The following is a 22,528-nucleotide window of genomic DNA, read 5'->3' on the forward strand; positions in this document are numbered from 1 at the left end:
AAATATGCAGTGAGGTCATGTGTCTCTCTGGAAAACTGTGGCTTTACAAAATAGTAAAACTGAATTTTTGGGGATGTTACCATACAAACCATTTAAGACTGAGGTTGTAGGAAATTATTTCCGTGTCATGCCTCAAGTGTTTACATTTCAAAGTAAGCAGAAGGAAAGAAATACTAAAAGCACGATTCTTCACTCCTTTGCTACACTTCTATATGATTTTTTGCTCTCCAGTTGCATTGCACAACACTAACATTTAATCACCTACCTAAAGGCAAAAGTTCTCATATTTGTAGTACTCTGAGGGAGTAGCAAAGTGTAAGCTACTGCCAGTCTAATGCAAATATGGTATTTATTTACCCTTTTTCATGAAAAATAACTGTTAAAATGATTCATGGTGTCTATGTTGTAACATGTACCACAGGAAAAGTGACTATATGTAAGTTGAGAGAAATGAATTATATATCATCCTTTTTTTCCCCTCAAGACTAAGCTGTCATTTAAAAGTTATACCACTGAAAAAAATATGTTAAACTGCTATCACAGATGTACATATTTCTCAGGGATTTAAATGTGTGAAAATTTAGAAAGCTTGCCATTAATTTATGTAAAGGCCTCTTAGAACAGTAAGTGCATTAGAAATGGTGATGGGGATTAAAGCAAACAATCAGTTTAAAGTCTAAAATTTAGACAAGATGAATTACCATTTGAGTGATTTAATAAAGTACTTACTATGTCATTACCATCTCTCAGTCTCCTTTTGTTGTAGGTAAATTCTACAACAAACCATGATCTTGCTATTCTTCTACAAGACTTTTAGCATGAACTTTGTAAGTAGGATGCTGGGTATCAGTTTAAAAACATCATAGCCTCCATTCTCCAATTTCAGATTTCAGAGTGGTAGCTGTGTTAGTCTGTATCAGCAAAAACAACGCGGAGTCCTTGTGGCACCTTAGAGACTAACAAATTTATTTGGGAATAAGCTTTCATGGGCTAGAACCCACTTCAGCAGATGCATGAAGTGTCAACTGTTTGAAATAGCCTACTCTTATTACCACTACAAAAGTGACTTTTCATTCCCTTGGTATCCTACTGTTAATTGAATTGTCTCGTTAGACTGACCTCCCACTTGGTATGACAATTCCCATCTTTTCATGTGCTGTGTATTTATACCTGCTATCCACTCCATGCATCTGATGAAGTGGGTTCTAGCCCACGAAAGCTTATGCCCAAATAAATGTGTTAGCCTCTAAGGTGCCACAAGGACTCCTCGTTGTTTCTCCAATTTCATTAGACTTAAACAAGAAGAACTTGAGTTTTAAACACAAGTATTAATGGTAACAAATATTGAAAGATATTACTGAAGCATAATTAAATTAGGGAAGAATCTGGAAGTTTCATACTAGTTTTGTAGATATATGCAAAGTGATTTTGAACCACCTACAACTGCAGGAAATCTATTACGATATTCTCATCATAAACAGTGTGCGGAAAAGGTAAAATTAATGAACCATATTATATACTAATTGCCATACTTTTTACAATATGCCTTCTTTATTTCAACAAACATTAACAAATTCCAGTTTCTTACCAGATCAATCAGGCTCTCCTGTATCCTGTTTAGCGTAGTGCGCAGCCTGCTACTACTAAGACCCAGTCCTGTTGATTCAAACTGGAAAAAAAAGAAAAAAAATTCTAAAAAACATAGGAAAGGACAAATTTTGTGTTTTAGTTTGGTGACTAACATAACCAAAAAAAAGTTCAGTTTGTTCGATACAATATACTTGCATATAGTTTCAGCATATAATTGCAACAAAACCAAAATGAAAAGAAGAAACATGCAAAAGATCACTGCACCCAACGTTACACTGATGTAAAGAATGAACTGTGCTCAGTTCACAAAGATGACCATATAAAATTCATACTGACAAATGATCATTATCCACTTTGTCAGGGGGATACTTGCCAGAATATTCTCTTGGATTGTTTTAAAATGACTATATGCTATAAAATGACTCCGCAGGCACAGAAAACAATTACTTTTTGTTCCCACAGACCAGCAAGAGAGAGCCCTCATACAATGGCACATCATACTAAGCTGGCTGAGAAATTAATGTCACAATGTAGAATGATCATGTTTATTAACTTTTCACAAACTACACTATCTTCCATAATCATTTGTTTAATATCAACTTTGAGCTGTATAATTATTTCCCATCAATCTTTATGAAAGTCATTTTTATTACTGAACATTTATTATGATCAAGCTAGGAAATGTGTCATCTTCATGCTCTGAACAGGGCCCAAAGTTCTATGGATCAGATCCTCTGTTGGTCTAAGTCAGTATAGTTTCACTAACTTGAATGTAACTACAATATTTGCTCCAGCTGAGGATCTGGCCCAACATGTTTAGATTAACAGCTACTTATTTTCTAATTTTCACTCCAGAAGAAACACATTACCAAACAGAACAGCTCAATCAGATGAAACTACAATGGAGATGGAAAAACTACAAAACATACATTTATATCCAGGGTCCACATGATCTAGAAGTACCAAGATATGGTACTGGTATGTGTTTCACACCAGAAAAAAAAAATTCTGAACAATGTTTAGACACAGCTGTCCACTGTGTTGGATTCAGTACTATAAAACTTTTCCCAGACTGCATCTGTGTGAGAAATGATCGGCAATGTTCAAGTGGTTTCCAAAAATCAAAATAATTTTTAACACAAATTTTACTCATTTACCACCTACACTGAATTTTAAAGGAGAACTATATAGCAAGGGTGTTCTCATCCTTTATTGCTTCTTCGTGGTGAATAGCGGCAGCCTCCATTTAAAAAATAAATAAAATATTTTTCTGCTTGATTTTTACTTTAGAAATATCAAATCTTAGCTTTCTTGATGTTGCTGGAAGATGGAAGAACATGAGAAATGAGATAAATCGAAGACTAATATTCTTCCTTTGTTTTTGTTAAACATCTCCTTAACTGCCAATTGAGAGATAAGACTTCTTTGAGAGAATCGCCACAGTTCTCCTCTAAGAGAGGACTGAGAAAGCTCTGGTTTCAGTTCCAGGGTCCCCAAACAAGAACAGAGCAGTCAAGACTTGACATTATTCACATATTTAAGGTAAAAACAAGAAGAAAACAGTTTGTTTTTTCTTTAAAAAAAACAAAATTCTGCTACCACAAAGAAAAGGAGGCAAACATGTTTTCCTTTGTTCACTTTTAAAAACTGTGTCCAGCAGCAGAATTTCCCTAGTACATACTTAGTATTTTGCTTATCTCTTTTCTTCCAAATTATACCGTAAGCTTCTTGACAAATTAAGAACTTATTGATTTTGGATGTTTTTGAAAAGACTGACAACTTATCAGTTGAAATAGTAGGTACATCAACAAATTCAGACAAAGAAAGATGGGTGCAACTTTAAATAAATCTCTATAAACAAAAATTTTACGATGTATTAAAATCTCTGCCTTTTTTCTCTTCAAAAGACTATTGGATGTCTATGCAAGGGCTGACCAGTTGTAAATCAAAGGGAAAAAAATATCCAGAGATCTGTAGAGTGTATATATGTACTTCTATAGGGAACATGAGATGAGCAGTCACCAAGGATAGGACCATGGTGAATTCATCAAGTAGAGCATATTATATCAGTATTCAATTGTTTTGCACATGGCCTGCGGCTTCATGGGAATTTTTACAAACCATGTATGCCAGAAAGTGGATACATTATTTCCACAAATTACTGATGACCTAGTAATTCACAAGCGATGGAAAAAAGCAGAGTAACAAGGGAATTAAAGTCAAACTTTCCTAATCAGCACTTCCCTAAGCCTATTTGTCAGCACAAAAATGATTGGTTTCTCCCCAACCCTCAGTAATAATTTAACAGCAGATGTTTACTAAGGCTCTGACTAAGTTTTCACTAGAACAAATGCTGAAGTCACTCACTGAAGTCAACAGGCTTGAGTAAGACCCAGGCACATAAATTTTACAAAATACACACTACATTTACTGCTATAGTTTACTGCTGTTATACTATCTACATTACTATCAATTAAAACTAATCTATAACTAGCAAAATGCATTAGCAGTTTATTTTGGGATGTATGCCTGTGTGTGTTCACTTAATCGTTACTTAGTAAAATTCATTAATTCACAAGTCATTACTGAGGTTCTAGTGCATCAGGTTCTGCCATGATTTTACACAAAGGTAAGGAAAAACAGATTTAATGTGCATGGGAAGAAAGAGAAAAGTGTGAAAAATGGTATTTGAAATGGTATTCTGCAAGATGCTCAGCACATAAGAGGACTTTCCCATAATATATATAATTAATAATCAAAGAAAAACTGTGTTATGAAAATCACAAATGACTGGAGATAATGTAGCTAGAGTCAGCTCACTGTTGAGAGTTTAAACACCAGTTTCTCTGACTAAATTTACTGCATGTGCACTTTGCCTTCCTAGTCATTCAGATATGTGCTCTAACTGAAACATGAAGTGTAGACACAAGATTCACAATGAATTTAGGCCACTCGAAGAGGTCATATCAGCATACTTCTAATAAAAACCACATTGGCATGTATTTTAACAAGAATGACTGTCACTAGTCTAAATCACATACCACTACCCATCTCTACTCCTTAAAGAATTGTAAAAAAACTACATGAGGGTTAGGACATTATGGCAGCATTACAAAAGCGTTTTTTAAATTTATAGGCCCTTTGTAAGCAGTATGTTTCCAAGGAAAAACAGTTTATCAAACAACAATTAGGCACATTACCGTAACAACAAAATGTTACCCATCTGTTATAATGTTTACCTGCCTAGCATTGTACTGTTCCCTGCTAGATGTGGAAAGTGAAGAACTCTGTACAGGCTTTAAAACACAAAACAGGAAGTGCAAAAAAAGTACATGTAACACAATAAAAGAATATCAAAACAGTTGATTAAAATAAAGAAAATCAATTAACTTTAAAAAAATATTTACCACCCATCCTCCATACATAAACAAATCCCAAATATACTTCTCCTACCAAAGAGAACAGCTCAAAACTATTTAGAACAAGCTGTTGGGAATTTGTGACTCCATCAACTATTTGCCAGCATATAATGATTTTGAGCCGTTATTGTTCATGGAATTATTGTTTTCATTTTAAAAAAAATACAAGTTTCATATATGCTGTTTTATGACAATCTGCGAAGAATTGATGTAGTTATTTACAGACATTGTGGATGTGTATTTGCTTCTTAAACTAAAAGACACTTTAATTATATATCAAATGTGAACAGAAATGGATTTCATTATTAGACTACGTTAGATAGAGGAGCACAAGATCTGAAAACCAACATATAGCTCTGAGTTAGTCATTTTCACAGCTTGCCTCTCCCCCGGCACCCACCCCATGCATACCATGTTGTTCCCACTCCCCTTTAATCTTTAATGTTCAAGTTGTTTCCTTTTGCCATTCATGACCACGTGCCTTTTTCTGTGCAAACTTCTCTATCTAGAACAGTCTCAGCCTTCTTGTGCACCCAGCATCCTCCCTCTCCTCCTCCAACAGAGAAATATAAAATGATCAACACTCCTTGTGATGATAATAGTTTTAAGGCCATTTCTCTTTCTAGTTGTTCTTACTGGCCTGTTCTCATTCATGCATCCAACCTCAGTCTATTGCCGCTGCCTCTTCTGTGAGATCATACACTCAGCTGTCTTCTTGATGCAGAAGTCTTTTACCACATACACTAACGTGCTCTGAAAGGAATAATAATTTCTACCTACCGTGTCATTTCGGCCAAAAAACGTATACACTGCATACAGATAGTAATCAAACAGCTGGGACATGAAGTGAATCACATCAAATGCAATTGGTTTCAGAATGTTCATCATCTGCATGTATTTCCCTTGAAGATAAAATGCAAAAGTTCAGTTTTCCTAACAGAAGTGTTATGCAGACACTAGAATGCTTGGTTAATTCAAAATTAGCTTTTGCAAATCTACATATTATTTAACCTTGAGTTTTAGACATCAATCTAGTGAGATTTCAGGGATACGGAAGTTTAAAAAAAGGCTAGATATGACAACTGATATAAACTGCCACGGAATTTTCTGAAAACTAGACGTCTAGGAGTTTCAGGTTTTTTGCATAGTATGCTAGCAGTTTACATTATATACATTTGACCAAACAATACCAGGCAAACTTATTTTTTAATTTCTGAAAAATCACTCCAAGTCACAGTCTCCAAGTATGAGATATACATTTTTTTAAAAATGCTACAGAAATCATATCGACCAATGCATAGAATACATAAAACAAAAATCAACACTCATTCTGCCCTTCTCTATCTCTCACATCAGTCCACACCCCAAGACATGGCAGCAGAGCAATCTGAGCTCAACCCCAGAACATGTGCTACATCAACAGATAGCCTATCCCTGCCCCCCAGGACTTGGGGGAAGGATACCATTATATTCAGGGGGCAGAGAGTCTAAGGATGAGGAAGAGAACTAAAACTCTTAATTTGGAGGGGAGGGGAGTAGAGAAATGGGGGAGAGAAAATGGAGACAGCGGTGAGAAATGTCTGATGATAGACCATAAAAAGATGTCCCTTGAAGACACCAGGCCTGCCGTGCTCCCACTAACCACACCACAGTTAGTAGCAAGCCACTAAGTTTCTTCCCCAACTAGATAACTATTGCAGGTAGGGAAAAAGCTTGTAAGGACTAAAGTAAGCAGGTGTTAGGGGAGAACGAAGGGCTCTGGGACCTTGTAGAAGTATCTTCATGGATTCAAATGATCACCCCCCCCCTTACTTCTGGATGTTTAACCAAATCCTGGACCCAGAGCCCTGCATCAGGATATTTATATTAAAAATATTCTACAAGTCACCAGAATACCTACAGCCCTCTAAGCTAACTCCAGAATCTCAGATTTATTTTCAGAATTATTGCTAGAAAATGTTCCAGTGTTGACAATGATGCTTAATATACTGCTAAAAATGGAACATTTTTACTGGAAGGAGACTTTTCAAATTATAAAACTATGGTAACATGGGTTATATGCCAAAAATTAACACAGTAGTATGCAACATATCAGCCACTGTTCTTGTAGTCATTATGTGACAGAGCGGTGCAAGGAGACTAAAATCTCCTGCCGAAGGAGGGTACCACTGGCACAGGCATTATGGGAAACAACTATAAGGCCTTCCTGGACTGCATTCCAAGGATCCCCTTGTAAGCCCGAGCATAACATGTGTGCCAGAAGGTGTGAGGGGCATATCAGGGGCGGTGCTGCAGCACTGTGGAGATTCTGGACTGCACTGCACTGCTGCGCATAGGGCAATCTCAATGCGTTCCAAGTTGTGCCAGGAGCCTCTCCAGTCTCTGGAGCAGCCCAAGATCAGAAAAGCTCAAAAATGGCTTAAAGCCATCCTAGCCCCTCTGCTTCTCTTGGACTGGGAGTTTTGTGCTAGCACAGAATCACACCTATTATCTGTAACTGTGACATAAAAGGAAGAGTTAATATATGGAAGCCATGCTTCAAATGGCTTACATGCTACTCAAACCTATTTTTTATTCCTAGATGTGAAACTGTTCTATCCATGTCACACTCTTTGTGATGATATCTTTACAAAATTATGTAAATCAGTGTTCTCTGTTAGAGAAAGTTGAAGAACTATGCAATTCCTCTACTCAGGAGAGAGCTTACTAACTTTCTATTCTTATTTTTCTCTCCCTTAATCTGTGAAGGGCAAAATCATAAGCCTTTTTTTCCTTGTGCCCTGCCAAGAACTCAATAGTGTCTGAGGACTTTAAACTTGATTTGATGTTCAGTGGGAAGCCAGTGCATTGAACCATGTATGGAGCAATGAGCTCCTGTTGACATGCATTTATTAGAAGACAGCCTTTTCACAAGTGGGAGATCTCTTATTATCTGTGGATTCACTCCTAAATACTGTGTGCTCGCAACAAAAGACTAGGGTGCTCACAGATGTATGGATCACTGTGGCCATGTTCATGTCTGACAGCAGGGGAGGAAGGATGCTGGTTAGCTGAAGGTGAAGGAGAGTTTTTGCTGATGTTCTCATTAGAGTGTGTCTAGTATAAAGGATGAGTCCAGAAAGCACACTCTGATTACTGTAACAGAAAAGCTTCTCTATACTAAATGACAAAGAAAGTCAGATTTCAGTATAATATATTAAAACTATATACATCTGTTAAAATAGTGGCATGTTAGAAAATACTTAGGCTAAAAATGTTTACATTACGGAGTTGTTGATATAATTTTCTTAAAGTTAAGCAGCATTACACAGGCTACGTCTACACTGCACACAAGTATCTGTGGTGGATATGGTATGTCTAGCTACAAGCCACAGTGAAAAGCAAGCTGCGTGCAAGTCACATGTGTCAGCGACAGGCGCGGGGAGGCACCAGGACACTACACTGTGATGGGGGAGCCATGTAAGGTTTATACCTGGGTGCATACCCATAGGCATCAGGTAAGTCTTTACTCACCTAAGCAATGTCTCTCTGTCTACATTGCTATTTATACCCAGGCTGGGGGGCTAGCCAAGTATGTACTCTGCACACCACTGGAAGAAGTGTGCAGGGTAGACCAAGAAAGTTAACAATGTAATACAGAAAAAACATCAAGCAAAGTATTTTGTGATAAAGAGAGGATTGCTTCGTGGAGAGAAAAATAAACCAGTAGAGCCACAATAACTAGCTTATTTTTTCTGATAACATAATTATTAGTCCAATTCAGTGAGAGCCAAACATATCTGATAGGTATTTTAGAGAACTATCACTGTATTATATCTTTTAATCTAAATAGCTCAATTTCTATTGCTGACTATTATGCCGCTTGGTCCTGTTCACTACTGTGTTACTCTAGTTTATTAGTCTACTGGCAAGAAATTGGAGCAATGTAGTAATCGGAATAAACTAGTATATAAATATAAAGAAACTGATGCACATTTGTGAATCAGACATTTATGAGCTTTTGCCCAGCATGAATACACTTTTTCTTTGAAAACGCTGAACATGTCCTAATATTTATTATTTAGAACTCAGTTATTTAATATTTGATTATTTTCATTTAACACTGACTTTTTTGGCCTAGAATGACAAGTAGTTTAATTATATCTGTATCAATGAAAACAGCAAACCACAAAACATTGTATGATCTAGAAATTTAAATAAGTTTCCATGTGTGTTTTATACTTCTTATGCCCACATGCAAAGGGATGACACCTAATCAAAGCAATGGATCGTCCTCATAGGTCATCTGAAGTGAAGTCTGAATACTCTGTATTTCTAAAGGCTGAATTTCTCCACTCATCCTTTGTGCTAAAACATGTTTCAAAACAAATATGTAGCCTGCACATGATATAAAGATGCGTCTTTTCTGGAAAGGTTTAATTGTCAAAATTTCACTATACTTGGCACAAATATACAAGGCAGCAAAAGTATAGGACTAACTAGGAGACTATGGACTATACATTGCACTTTCCCCCTAAGTCTTGTCCCTCTAAAATCTTTAGATGCCAAGAACATTTCTTTATCACATCACCACTCAGCATCTTGACACTACAAAATGTTCCAAGAACATTTCCTTCTCGTTCCTTTCCCTAAAATGATGCCAAGTTTGCAAATCTTTTCTATAGAAATACCATTACCTACATGCACTAAAGTGAAACGACAGTTACTCATCTTTGTAACTGTTGTTCTTTGAGATGTGTTGCTCATATCCATTCCAATTAGGTGTGCGCGCGCCGCGTGCATGTTCGTCGGAAGATTTTTACCCTAGCAACACTCGGTGGGTTGGCTGGGTCGCCCCCTGGAGTGGCACCGTTATGGCGCCGGATATATACCCCTGCCGACTCAACGGCCCTTCAGTTCCTTCTTGCCGGCTACTCCGACAGAGAGGAAGGAGGGTGGGTTTGGAATGGATATGAGCAACACATCTCCAAGAACAACAGTTACAAAGGTGAGTAATCGTCTTTTCTTCTTCCAGTGCTTGCTCATATCGATTCCAATTAGGTGATTTCCAAGCCTTACCTAGGTGGTGGGGTTGTAGTGAGATGTTGCAGAATGCAAAACTGCTGAGCCAAATCCTGCATCATCTCTGGACTGTTGAACCAATGCGTAATGTGAGGCAAAGGTGTGAATCGATGACCAGGTAGCTGCCCGACATATTTCCTGGATGGGAACATGGGCCAGGAAGGCGGCAGATGAAGCTTGAGCCCGAGTAGAATGGGCAGTGAGGTGGCTAGCCAGAGCGTGAGCCAAATCATAGCATGTACGGATGCAGGATGTTACTCAAGATGAAATTCGTTGGGATGAGACCGGTAGGCCTTTCATCCGGTCTGCCACAGCTACAAAGAGCTGAGGTGACCTTTGGAAGGGTTTTGTTCTCTCGATATAAAAGGCAAGAGCCCTGCGAACGTCTAAGGTGTGCAGCTGTTGTTCCCGACGCGATAGGTGCGGCTTTGGGAAAAAGACTGCGAGGAAGATGTCTTGATTGACATGAAAGGCGGACACCACCTTAGGGAGGAAGGAGGGGTGTGGTCACAGCTGTATCTTGTCCTTATGGAAACCGTATACGGGGGGTCCGCTGTCAAGGCCCGAAGCTCAGATACTCGTCTTGCTGAAGTAATAGCGACGAGGAAGGCTGTCTTCCAGGAAAGGTACAGCAGCGAGTAGGTGGCCAGTGGTTCGAAAGGAGCACCCATAAGCTTGGCTAGCACCAGGTTGAGATCCCAGGTAGGGGTCAGGCATCTGACTTGAGGGTACAAACGTTCCAATCCTTTGAGGAACCTTGAAACTATGGGGTGAGAGAAGATTGGTCGGCCATTTTCCCCTGGGTGGAAGGCGGATATGGCTGCCAGATGCACCTTTATGGAAGAGACCGCTAGGCCCTGTTCTTTCAGGGACCATAGGTAGTCCAGGACAGTAGGAACGGACATCTGCCTGGGGACTGAGTTACACTGAGCGCACCACAGGAGAAACGCTTCCACTTGGCCAGATGTTTCATCCTAGTGGAAGGCTTCCTACTGCCCAAGAGCACCTGTTGGACCGAGGCAGAGCAACGCAACTCAGACTGGCTCAACCACGCAGCAACCATGCTGTGAGATGAAGAGACTGCAGGTCCGGATGGTGAAGCCTGCCAAAGTCCTGTGTTATGAGATCCGGCCAGAGTGGCAGGGGAATCGGGTCTGCCACAGAGGTCGAACAGCATGGTGTACCAGTGCTGCCTCGGCCACGCTGGAGCAATCAGGATCAGGTGGGCGCTGTCCCTGTGGAGCTTGAGTAGGACTCTGTGGACGAGCGGAAACGGTGGGAAGGCATAGAGTAGGTGCCTCTTCCACGGGATCAGGAATGCGTCTGAGAGGGAGCCCGGGGAGCATCCCTGGAAGGAGCAGAACACCTGGTATTTCCTGTTCTCTCGGGAGGTAAAGAGGTCTATGTGGGGAAACCCCCACTTCCGGAAAACAGAATGGATGACGTCCGGATGAATCGACCACTCATGAGACAGGAAGGATCTGCTGAGGTGATCTGCCAGAGTGTTCTGGACTCCTGGGAAAAAAGACGCCACCAAATCGATCGAGTGGGCTATGCAAAAGTCCCAGAGGTAGAAGGCTTCTTGACAAAGGAGGGAGGAGCGTGCTCCACCCTGCTTGTTTATGTAAAACATGGCCGTTGTGTTGTCCGTGAACACTGATACACAACGGCCTTGGAGATGGTCTCAAAACACCTGGCATGCTAGACGGACCGCTCTCAGCTCCCGCACATTGATGTGTAAGGCCAGCTCTTGAGGCGACCAGAGGTCTTGAGTGCGAAGGCCCTCGAGGTGGGCACCCCAACCCAGAGATGACGCGTCCGTGGTTAGGGCCATCGAGAGTTGCGGTGGGTGGAATGACATCGCTGCACAGACTAGATTGGGGTTTAGCCACCAGGTTAGGGAGCCCAGAACCTTCCGGGGAATAGTGAGCACCGAGTCCAGGCTGTCTCTGCGTGGTTGGTATATTGAAGCAAGCCAGGTTTGAAAGGGACAGAGGCGTAGCCTCGCGTGCTTGGTCACGAAGGTGCAGGAGGTCATGTGACCTACCAGGCTGAGGCAGGTGCACACCGACGTTGTCGGGAAGGTTTGAAGACCTCGAATAATTGCTTGAAAACGCGACTGCGGGAGGCAGGCTCTGGCCAGATTGGAGTCCAGAACCACTCCGATGAAGTCTATTCTCTGCGTGGGTGTCAGAGTAGACTTCTCTGTGTTGATCATCAGGCCTAGGCTCCTGAAGAGGTCTTTGACGATGTGCACGTGCTGCGACACTTGTAACTGAGAAGTCCCTCGAATGAGCCAATCGTCGAGATACGGGTAGAGGTACCCGACGACGCCGGAGGGAGGCGGCGACTACAGCCATGCATTTTGTGAACACATGTGGAGCCGTAGAAAAGCCAAACGGAAGTACAGTGAACTGAAAGTGTTGATGGTTGACCACAAAACGGAGGTACCGTCTGTGTGGTGGGTAAATTGCGATGTGGAAATATGCGTCCTTCATATCGAGGGCGGTATACCAGTCTCCCGGATCCAGGGACGGGATAATGGTCCCCAGGGTTACCATGCGGAACTTCAGCTTTATCATGAATTTGTTGAGTTCTCGCAGGTCTAGGATCGGTCGTAGACCTTCCTTTGATTTGGGGATTAGGAAGTAGCGAGAATAAAACCCCTTGCCCCTCATGTCTTTTGGCACTTCCTCTATGGCTCCCATGGCTAGGAGCGACTGGACCTCTTGTAAGAGGAATTGCTCATGAGAGGGGTCCCTGAAGAGGGACGGGGAGGGAGGGTGGGAAGGTGGGGTTGAAACAAACTAGAGGTGGTATCCCACTTCCACCGTGCGCAGGACCCAACGATCTGAAGTTAGCTGGGACCAGGCAGGGAGGAATTGAGAGAGGCAGTTGAAAAAGGGAGGAGAAGGATCCGGTAGAGCAACTGGTGGGCCGCCCTTGGGCGTCCCATCAAAAGTTCTGCTTGGGCCCCGCTGGTGGTTTAGGGGGCGCCTGATTTTGACCTCCTTGAGGGCCAGATTGCCTCTGACGATTCCCTCTACCACGCCTTCTGCTAAAGTCCTGCGCGGCCTAGGCGGGGCGTAAGGGCGGTGTGGCTGGGGCCGGAAGGTCCTGCGCTGGGTCACTGGAGTGTGCATACCCAGCGAGCGCATTATAACGTGATTGACCTTCAGACTTTGCAATCTTGGGTCAGTCTTATCTGAGAACAAGCCCTGGCCTTCCAAGGGCAAATCCTGAATAGTTTGTTGTAATTCAGGGGGAAGGCCTGATAACTGGAGCCAGGAGATACGCCTCATCGTCACTCCTGACGCCAGAGTTCTGGCTGCAGAGTCCGCTGCATCCAGAGAGGCTTGGAGGGAGGTTCTTGCTATCTTTTTGCCCTCCTCAAGTAGGGCCGTAAATTCTTGACGGGACTCCTGGGGAAGAAGCTCCGTAAACTTCCCCAAGGACACCCACGTGTTAAAGTTATATCTACTTAGGAGGGCTTGTGGTTTGCCACCCTAAGTTGGAGGCCCCCGGCCGAGTATATTTTGCGGCCTAGGAGGTCCATGCGCCTAGCCTCCTTTGACTTAGGAGCCGGGGCTTGCTGGCCATGACACTCCCTTTCGTTCACTGATTTCACCACTAAAGAGCAAGGAGGTGGGTGAATGTAGAGATATTCATACCCCTTTGAAGGGACCATATATTTTCTCTCTACTCCCCTTGCTGTAGGTGGAATCGAGGCTGGGGATTGCCAAATGGTGTCCGCATTAGCCTGTATGGTGCGGATAAACGAAAGAGCCACTCTAGTAGGTGAATCAGCCGATAGGATGTCCATGACAGGGTCCTCTATTTCAGGGACCTCCTCCACCTGTAAGTTCATATTCTGAGCCACTCGTCTCAAAAGGTCTTGATGGGCCCTGAGATCAATTGGTGGAGGGCCTGAGGAGGATGTTCCCGCCATCGCCTCGTCAGGCGAGGAGGAGGAGGAGAGGCCCAGGACCAGGGGGTCCTGTGGGGGCTCCTGTAGTTGAGGAGCGTCATCTGCATCAGGTGGAACCTGGGTGTCTGCAGATGGTATCGGAGCCTCATCCATGCCCATGGGCGGTAGGGGGCAAGCTTACTGTCGCCTCTGGTACCCGGTGTTCTGACGAGGCCGACCGTGGAGCCACTGATGGAGCACCTTGGGCTTGGTGGTTGCCCACGGTGTCCAGAAGGACCAGTGATGAGGCCCTTGCTTGTGGCTCTGGCTCTCTGGAAATATATGGCTGGGGATGTCAGAGTCACGCTCCTGAGGACAGGATGCGCTACCAGCCTGCAATGACACCGATGTGTGTCTCGATGGCCACAGCGGTGCCGATAGACCCTGGGAGGGTGCCACTGTTTTGGATGCTCAATCCCGGGGTGGTACCGGGGAGTGGTACCGGGAGCTATAACGGTACCGCGAGCGAGACCAGGACCTTCTACCGTAGCGGTGCCGGGAGGTCGACTGGGATCTCGAGTCCCTTCGTCTGGAGCGACTGCGGGATACACGGTGCCGAGAGCGGTGCCGTGAGTCGGATCGGTACCGGGAGTATCTGGCCAGTGAATGAGATGTTGAACGGTGCCGTGAGTGCAACCGGTATCGCGATGGAGAGCGGTGCCGGGACTGCGAGCGGCGCCGGGAGCGGGAACGGCATGATCGAGAGTGTCTGTGAGACCACGATCTTGAACGACGTCTCTCTGTTGGACCAACGGAAGGTGGCCTTACTAGGGCCGGTTTCCCGATGGATCGTATGACCCGCACCGGTGGTGCCGGGGGTTGAAGCCATGTCGACTCCGTCATGGCAATGAGCTCCCTTGCCGTGGAGAAGGTCTCCGGTGTAGAAGGGAGGGCAAGCTCAACCACAGCATGAGCCAGGGAGCTGTCAGGCACCGGACTCAACGGCCCTTGTGGGACCAGAATCGACGGTGCCGCGCTCAGTGGAGCCGCAATCGGCGGTGCCACAGTCGACGGTGCCAGGGCAGATGACAGTGCCAGACAAACCGTCTTCGAAGAGCACTCCTTCTGTGGAGCTGAAGCAGCTGGAGCGCTATGTTGCTTCCTGGGTCTCAGGGACGGAGCGGTGCCAAGCAGATGTCTGTGCCGGTAAGGGTCGGTGCCGGGGCTCCTTTTCGGTACCGGAGCGGTCCGGGGCCGAAGGGGCGCTCCTTACAGAAGCAGTCTGTTGGGCGCTCGGTACCGACGCTGCAGGACTAAGTGCCGACTCCATGAGGAGCTGTTTCAATCGAAAGTCCTGCTCCTTCTTCGTCCTTGGTTTAAACGACTTGCAGATGCGGCACTTATTGGTAAGGTGGGATTCCCCTAGGTACTTGAGGCAGGAGTCGTGGGGATCCCCTATTGGCATCGGCTTTTGGCACGCCGAGCACAGTTTAAATCCGGTGCCTTGGGCATGGGCCCGAACCGGGGTGGAGGAAAGGGGCTAATCCCTGATCCTCCCTTAAACTATATATACTAACTATAAATATAACAACTAATACTAACTATAACTATAAGAACTCGAACTATACACACAATAAACAGCAAAGAACTACGAGTAGCTAGGGACATGGAGATCAGCAAAGCCGCGCTCCACAGTTCCAACGACCCTCACGGGCGGTAAGAAGGAACTGAAGGGCCGTTGGGTCGACAGGGGTATATATCCAGCGCCATAACGGCGCCACTCCAGAGGGCGACCCAGCCGACCCACTGAGTGTTGCTAGGGTAAAAATCTTCCGACGAACGTGCACGTGGCACGCACACACCTAATTGGAATCGATATGAGCAAGCACTCGAAGAAGAAGTTAGATATCTGGTGTTTTAAAAAAAAGTTTACTGGGACGTTTATTAACAGTACAAGCAGTATAATCTCCCTGTATTTCTGAAATATTTGGAGGTGAAAGACCACACTTAGGGTAGCTATCTGAGGGTTTCTAATAACGGCCATTGCTGCAGAATCTAATTTGGATTGATGAACCCTAGCATTTGATGATTTGTTAGTACAGCTAGTACAAAATTTGCTTTGCTTCCCTCAACTATAATTTAAACAAGACAGTATCAGAGGGGTAGCCGTGTTAGTCTGGTTCTGTAGAAGCAGCAAAGAATCCTGTGGCACCTTATAGACTAACAGACGTTTTGCAGCATGAGCTTTCGTGGGTGAATACCCGACTTGCATCCGAAGAAGTGGGTATTCACCCACGAAAGCTCATGCTGCAAAACGTCTGTTAGTCTATAAGGTGCCACAGGATTCTTTGCTGCTTAAACAAGACAGTGTTTATTGTACCAATTTATATCAAAATGTTCAAATCACAAAAAATAAAAGGGTAAATACTTTTTCCAACATCTAATGTATTTGAGTTTTCATATAGCTATGGTTATCAGCAAACCATTTCCTTAGTGCCCAAGAATTCCAAACATCTCACTTCCTCTCAGACTTTCTGACGAACACTAGACACCAACATGACAATATGAAGGAGAGAGGGAAACACAGAAAAAACTTAACTATACAATCATCTAATTTCTCCAACTACAAATTTTCTGCTGCTGAGATTCTGCACCATCCTTCCAACAGATGATGTGGCGCCATTCCTGTTACTTCCAACAATGCTGTTATTTGCCACTACTCTATTATAGGGACACCTGGTAATGATTCCTTAGTTAGGGCTGTTTTCTAAATGAGATAAAATAAAGGCATTCCTTCCCAAAAACGCTTTCAGTTTGAAAGACAGGAGGCACTAGGAAGCCCAGAGGAAGAAACAGTTTTGTGTTGATTTTTCCAAAGTCCAAATTGGATAGCAATAAGCATGGAATCAACAAAAATAACGATTCCTACAACTAATACTATATACTAGTCTCTAAGTTAGTCTCCTTGAGACACACAGTCAAGGTCACAATATATCTTCAGAAAAGAACCAATTATTGCCTATAGGTTAGTAAGGAATTTCCTGTATTTTTAATGTATGTCAACATTCCAAATGCTAATCTTAGCTGTATTCGTGTGCGCGCGCGTGCGTGTACGTGCGCATGCGCAAATATTTGGGATTACTGTATTTTCCAGGATTCACACTCTTTTGAATAATGAAAACCATATGCTGTTCATGAGTGCGCCAAAGATTAATTTAATCTGTGAATGTCAAGTTTTACGATTGCTTTTTACTTTCTCTATGAAAAGCAAATTGACTAATCTGTGGGAAAACCATGTGATTTGAAGAATTGGTTTGAAATCCAAAATGAATGGATTGTTATACCAGAACCTACTTTAATTCAGATTGTTTCTGTGCACAATATACCTTGTTTATGTTTTATACATTCAGCCTCCACCACAATATATTGTACACAAAAAGATAAACATGAAATGAAATGAGTTACCAACATTCACTCACATCCAACAAGTATTTCTAGCTCTGTAAGGCTCCTCCAAAAAGTTGGCTGCCCAACTGTCTCAGTCCATTTGGGAAATTCACTTCCTGATTCCTAGCTCATGTTTATCCCTGGATTCCTCTTACCTCTGGTGTTTGCTAGAAAAGACACCGTTTGTTTCAGTGGTTTTAAATGGCCATATATTTGCTATTCTTTTGGAAGAAAAGTTCTGCATGAATTTGATTCTCTTCATAGCCTAGTTAAATGAAATCACCTGGTTTATGAAATCCTTATTAATATGAACCATTTTGGTTTGTGAATTCTGCAAAACTCCTCATTAATCCAAATGCCTTCATTCCGTAGCTGGTCCCATGCATCCAGAGCCCACAGGATGTCACCAAAACATTGCTTTGTTACATCTACCTTCACTTTTTCAGGCTTCACATTGTGGCCACTATACTTCCAACCATATTCTGATTAAGACTCCCTTTGGAACAAAACAAAACCACATCCCTAATTACCTGGAGAGGCTGCTGTTAAAAGATGAGACCATTTTCTTTCCCAGATTCTTGGCTAGGAATCAAGAGTTCAGTTCTCTGGCATTAAATCTGGATCTCTTGCACAATAGTGCTGTACACTGCCACAGAACTGCCAAGCTAGCAATACACCTTACTTTTACATCTTTGGATAGGGTGACCAGATTTCCCTCTGCTGAATACGGGACACCTGGTAAAATTACTCTTACTCAAGTGAGCTCAACAGCAAACATACAAACATTCAAATTAACATCAAGTTGACTGAGCCCCTGTTAAAAAGAAATGCTGCGTAGTTGGATTCTTTTAATTTACCTTCTTATCTGTAAGGCTCTAGGGTTCCCTACCCCCCCCCCCACACACACACACACGGGGAGAGGTGGCGCGCGCGCACACACACTCTCCCGTACACCTCTCTCTCACACAAGAGGGGGTGATCAACTCACCCTCCCTGGCACTCTCCGCTCTCCATGCCTGGCTGGGTCCCCGGGGATGGACCACCTCTCTTGGTACCTGGCACATGGGCAGGGGAGGGGGAGGAAGGGGGGCATGCAAGGTCACCACCAGCACCCCTGATTTCTGCCAGCGTTCACACCAGCATGTGGCCAGCAGCAGCCTTTTGGCACTGTGCAGGAGGGAAGGGATGGGGGCTGCTTCCAGCTGCAGGGGAGGAGGGAGGGAAGGGATGACCTGGTCTATGTATTTGCAGAGCTCATCTCTTCCCTCCTCCTCCCAGGACCCAGGGCTGGGGGAGAGCGGAGAGGGCTGGTGAAGAGGGTGCTAAGCCCCTGCCCCAGGGGCTGCTGTGGAGCCTGAAGGTTTGGGGCGTGAACAGTTTGGGGCTGGAAATAGTTTTCTCCCCCGACACCTGGGAGCTTAGCTGAGTGGTGGAGAGGCTTCCCCATGCCAGTGCTGTGCAGGGCTCGACGCCTCCTGGCCAGCAACCTGGGCTGGAGGGTCTTGGGCTTTCCCGGGGCGCCGGCCCAGCCAGAGGCTGTGGGGGAAGGAAGGAGCCTGCCTGCCAGGCTGTTGGTGAGCTGAGCACTCTGGTTCTCCACACAGCACTGGGAGCGGGACATGCCCCACTGTGGGGGATATGGAGGAGCAGTGGGGCTGGAGGAGAGGCAAAGGGGCAAAGCAGGGAGAGGAGAAGCACGCCAAGGGCCGATGGGTGTGCAGTAGAGACGACACGTAATCGGCTGCTGCCTGGCGCCTGCCCGCACACACCAGCCACTAAAGCTCACAGCCAGTGCCAGCTGGAAACAGGACGGCGGGGCAGGGCCCTGATGGCCGAGAGCTGGCACGCAGCGGGGTCTGTGCTGACAGACCAGCAGGGGGAGCAGCCAGCCCAGCATACTGCATCTTTGCCCTGCCACCAGCCTTGCACACCAACCCCCATTGCTCGCTACTGGACCCCTCCCACTCACTGCTGGTGGATGGGCAGCTGGCAAGCAGGGATCTGGCCAGTAGCAGGATCCGCCAATACTGATGGGGGGTTGGGGAGGGTACAATAAATGTGATAATTTGCCCGTTTAAGAAAAAGTCAGGATACCTGCAGGAGGACTTAAATATGGGACTGTCCCTTTAAAAACAGGACATCTGGTCACCTTATCTTTGGAGAGATGGTTCCAGAAAACAAAAACAAAAAAAGTGAAGAAAACTAAAGGGTCAAGGCTGTTGGCCAAGTGATCTTCTCTTATCTTAGTAAATAGTCACAAATATAAGGAACAACTAATACAGTCAAACAGGTTCAGCCATTAGTAGCTGCTACAGAACTTGTATAAAACATTGCTTAATGGTTTTAACCATTCAAATTAAATATAATTCTAGAAGGGGAAAAAACAAAGAACGATGAAAATAAAGTTGATGTAACTTTAAGACTTTGGCTGGAATCAACAAGAGCAAATCCAGACAACACCTCCAAACACTCACATTTGGCACAAGAAAAAAAAGAGAGAGGGGCTTAAAGTGCAGTAAATTAAGGCCAGATTTGTTGGCCTAACTCTGAATTTTCTTAAAGTAAAACAGACACCTGAAGTGACTAGCAATTTGTTCACAGATAATGTTCATTGTCCAGTGGCTCATCCACTGGATCAATACATACTCACAGGTGCTTAGTTTGTACATCAGTTCCCTAGAAGATGAGTCATAACAGTGCATAACATAAATCAAACTGTCAAGCATATTTTCCAAGTCTATATGGTAAAAATCCTAATGACATTTTGAGAGAGAAAACTGGCAAGCATTCATATTTAAAATGAATTTCTACACAAAATAATTCAACTGCATTCCTCTAGCAAAGCAAAAGCAATTTTTCATATTATGGAAAGCACCTTAAAGACTAACAGATGTATTGGAGCATAAGCTTTCGTGGGGCGGGAAGAGGCAGGACGGGGGCCATGGGGAAGAGGTGGAGCAGGGGCTGGAGCAGCACAGCTGCGCAGGGCACCAGGAAATTTCCTGATGCCCTACGCAGCTGTGTACTTTGCATATGAGTAAGGATGGCCCTGCTTTTGAGGACAGGATTAGAATTCAAAATGACCTTGACAAATTGGAGAATGGGTCTGAATTCAACAAGATGAAATAAAATAAAGACAAGTGCAACATACTACACTTAAGAAGAAAAAAAAAAAATCACAGCTACAAAATGGGGAAAAACGGCTAAGTGGTAGCACTGCTGAAGAGGATCTGGAGGTTACAGTAGATCACAAATTGAACATGGATCAACAATGAGATGCAGTTGCAAGAAAGGCTAATATTGTGGGGTGTATTAACAGGAGTGTCATATGTAATTGTCACACTGTACTTGGCACTGGTGAGGACTCAGGTGTGGACTGTGTCCAGTTCTGGGTGATGCACTTTAAGAAAGACGTGGACAAATTGGAGAGCGTCCAGAGGAGACCAATAAAAATGATAAAGGGTTTAGAAAACCTAACCTATGAAGAAAGGTTAAAAAAAACTGGGCATATTTAGTCTTGAGAAAAGACGACTGAAGGGAGACTTGGTAACAGTCTTCAAAATATGCTAAGGGCTGTTATAAAGAGAAGATTGATCAATTGTTCTCCATGTCCACAGAAGTTAGGACAAGTAGTAATGGGCTTAATCTATAGTAAGGGTGATTTAAATTACATATTAGGAAAAACTTTCTAACCTGGTAGTTAAGCTCTAGAATACACTTCCAATGGAAGTTGTGGAATCTCTATCACTAGAAGTTTTAAAAACAGGTTGGACAAACACCTGTCATGGGTGGTCTAGGTTTACCTGGTCCTGCCACAGTGCAGGGGGCTGGACTTGATGACTTCAAGGTCTCCTCCAGCTCTATATTCTATGATCCTATACGGTCAGAATTAGCCTTTCAAGCAATAGTTCACATCACTCTTAGTGGTAGATCATGAGGTAAATATACATCATGTGTGTGCATTAGAGGGAGAAAAAAAATGAATCAAGCTCCACTTTTGCAACCAGGTTGCTTTTAAATAATAAAAATTAATCCAACAGAATACCTGTGTAACAAACAGATTTCTACTGTGCCCTTTTTATATTTATTGACCTTATGCACTCAACACTTTGTATAATTAATCCATTACATAGGCAATACAAACATATGCAAAGGAGTATGATTAATCTTATTCAAAATTAATATACTATCCCACAAGATTCATATTATTTGTTTTATGACCAAAAGTCAGTTTAAGAATTATCATTTTCAGAATAACTAAGGAAGGTAAAATGAGTAAGGGTTTCTATATAAGGATTTTTTAAATGTTTTGAAATCCAACCAACATATTTTCAATGATATTCAGGTATATATAGAACAGCCATGAAACCATTCTACTTACCAACGAGTCTTATTACGTTCAGTGTAGTGTTTGTTAGGATGGGTGCATTCACCTTGTTGAGATTATAATCTGATCGCTTCCTGCTCCTCAGGGTTTCTCGAGAAACACTTAATTAAAAAAAAGTAAATTACCCATGTATGTCTAACCATGTACAAATGTAACTGGAAAAAAGTATGACCTTGTACAACATGCCTTTCAGGTCTAGCCATGTACTTTATTTATGCCAATATATAACTGGATTAGGACATATAGACATGTTTAGAAAGAGAGACCTAGTCTAGTTTTCTGAACGCAGGACTAGAGACAGGAACTCTTGATTTCTAGCGCTAGCTGATTCTCGCATCACTTGCAAAATGAAGATGAGAATTAAACAGTTCAAGATGAAAAGCACTATAAGTAACTGGGAAGAATCAAGTGAAGATGATGAAAGCACTCAAATTCAAACAGCCCCCTATCTGCCATGCCTCAAAATAATATGTCACTCCTGGAAAATGCATTAAGAATTTCACAACTAATATGCATTTAGATGTACACCTCTACCCCAATATAACGCTGTCCTCAGGAGCCAAAAAATCTTATCGCGTTATAGGTGAAACTGCGTTATATCGAACTTGCTTTGATCCACTGGAGTGCGCAGCCCGTCCCCCTGGAGCGCTGCTTTACCACATTATATCTGAATTCGTGTTATATCGGGTCACGTTATATTGGGGTAGAGGTGTAGAT

At 43.3% G+C, this 22,528-nt stretch overlaps 1 protein-coding gene across 2 annotated transcripts in view; it reads right to left on the reverse strand.

Annotated features, from left to right (window-relative positions):
- Positions 1-22,528, reverse strand: part of VPS50 (VPS50 subunit of EARP/GARPII complex) — a 160,002-nt gene that overhangs the window by 38,857 nt on the left and 98,617 nt on the right. For both annotated transcript variants that reach the window (XM_045005923.1, XM_045005924.1), the window contains exons 20-22: positions 21,806-21,912; positions 5,790-5,911; positions 1,589-1,669 (exon numbers count right to left, since the gene is read on the reverse strand). In XM_045005923.1, the coding sequence (XP_044861858.1) occupies positions 1,589-1,669; positions 5,790-5,911; positions 21,806-21,912 (310 nt within the window). The remainder of the gene's footprint in view (positions 1-1,588; positions 1,670-5,789; positions 5,912-21,805; positions 21,913-22,528) is intronic.

This window comes from Mauremys mutica, chromosome 2, assembly GCF_020497125.1.
Source record: "Mauremys mutica isolate MM-2020 ecotype Southern chromosome 2, ASM2049712v1, whole genome shotgun sequence".
Lineage (NCBI taxonomy): Eukaryota > Metazoa > Chordata > Testudines > Geoemydidae > Mauremys > Mauremys mutica.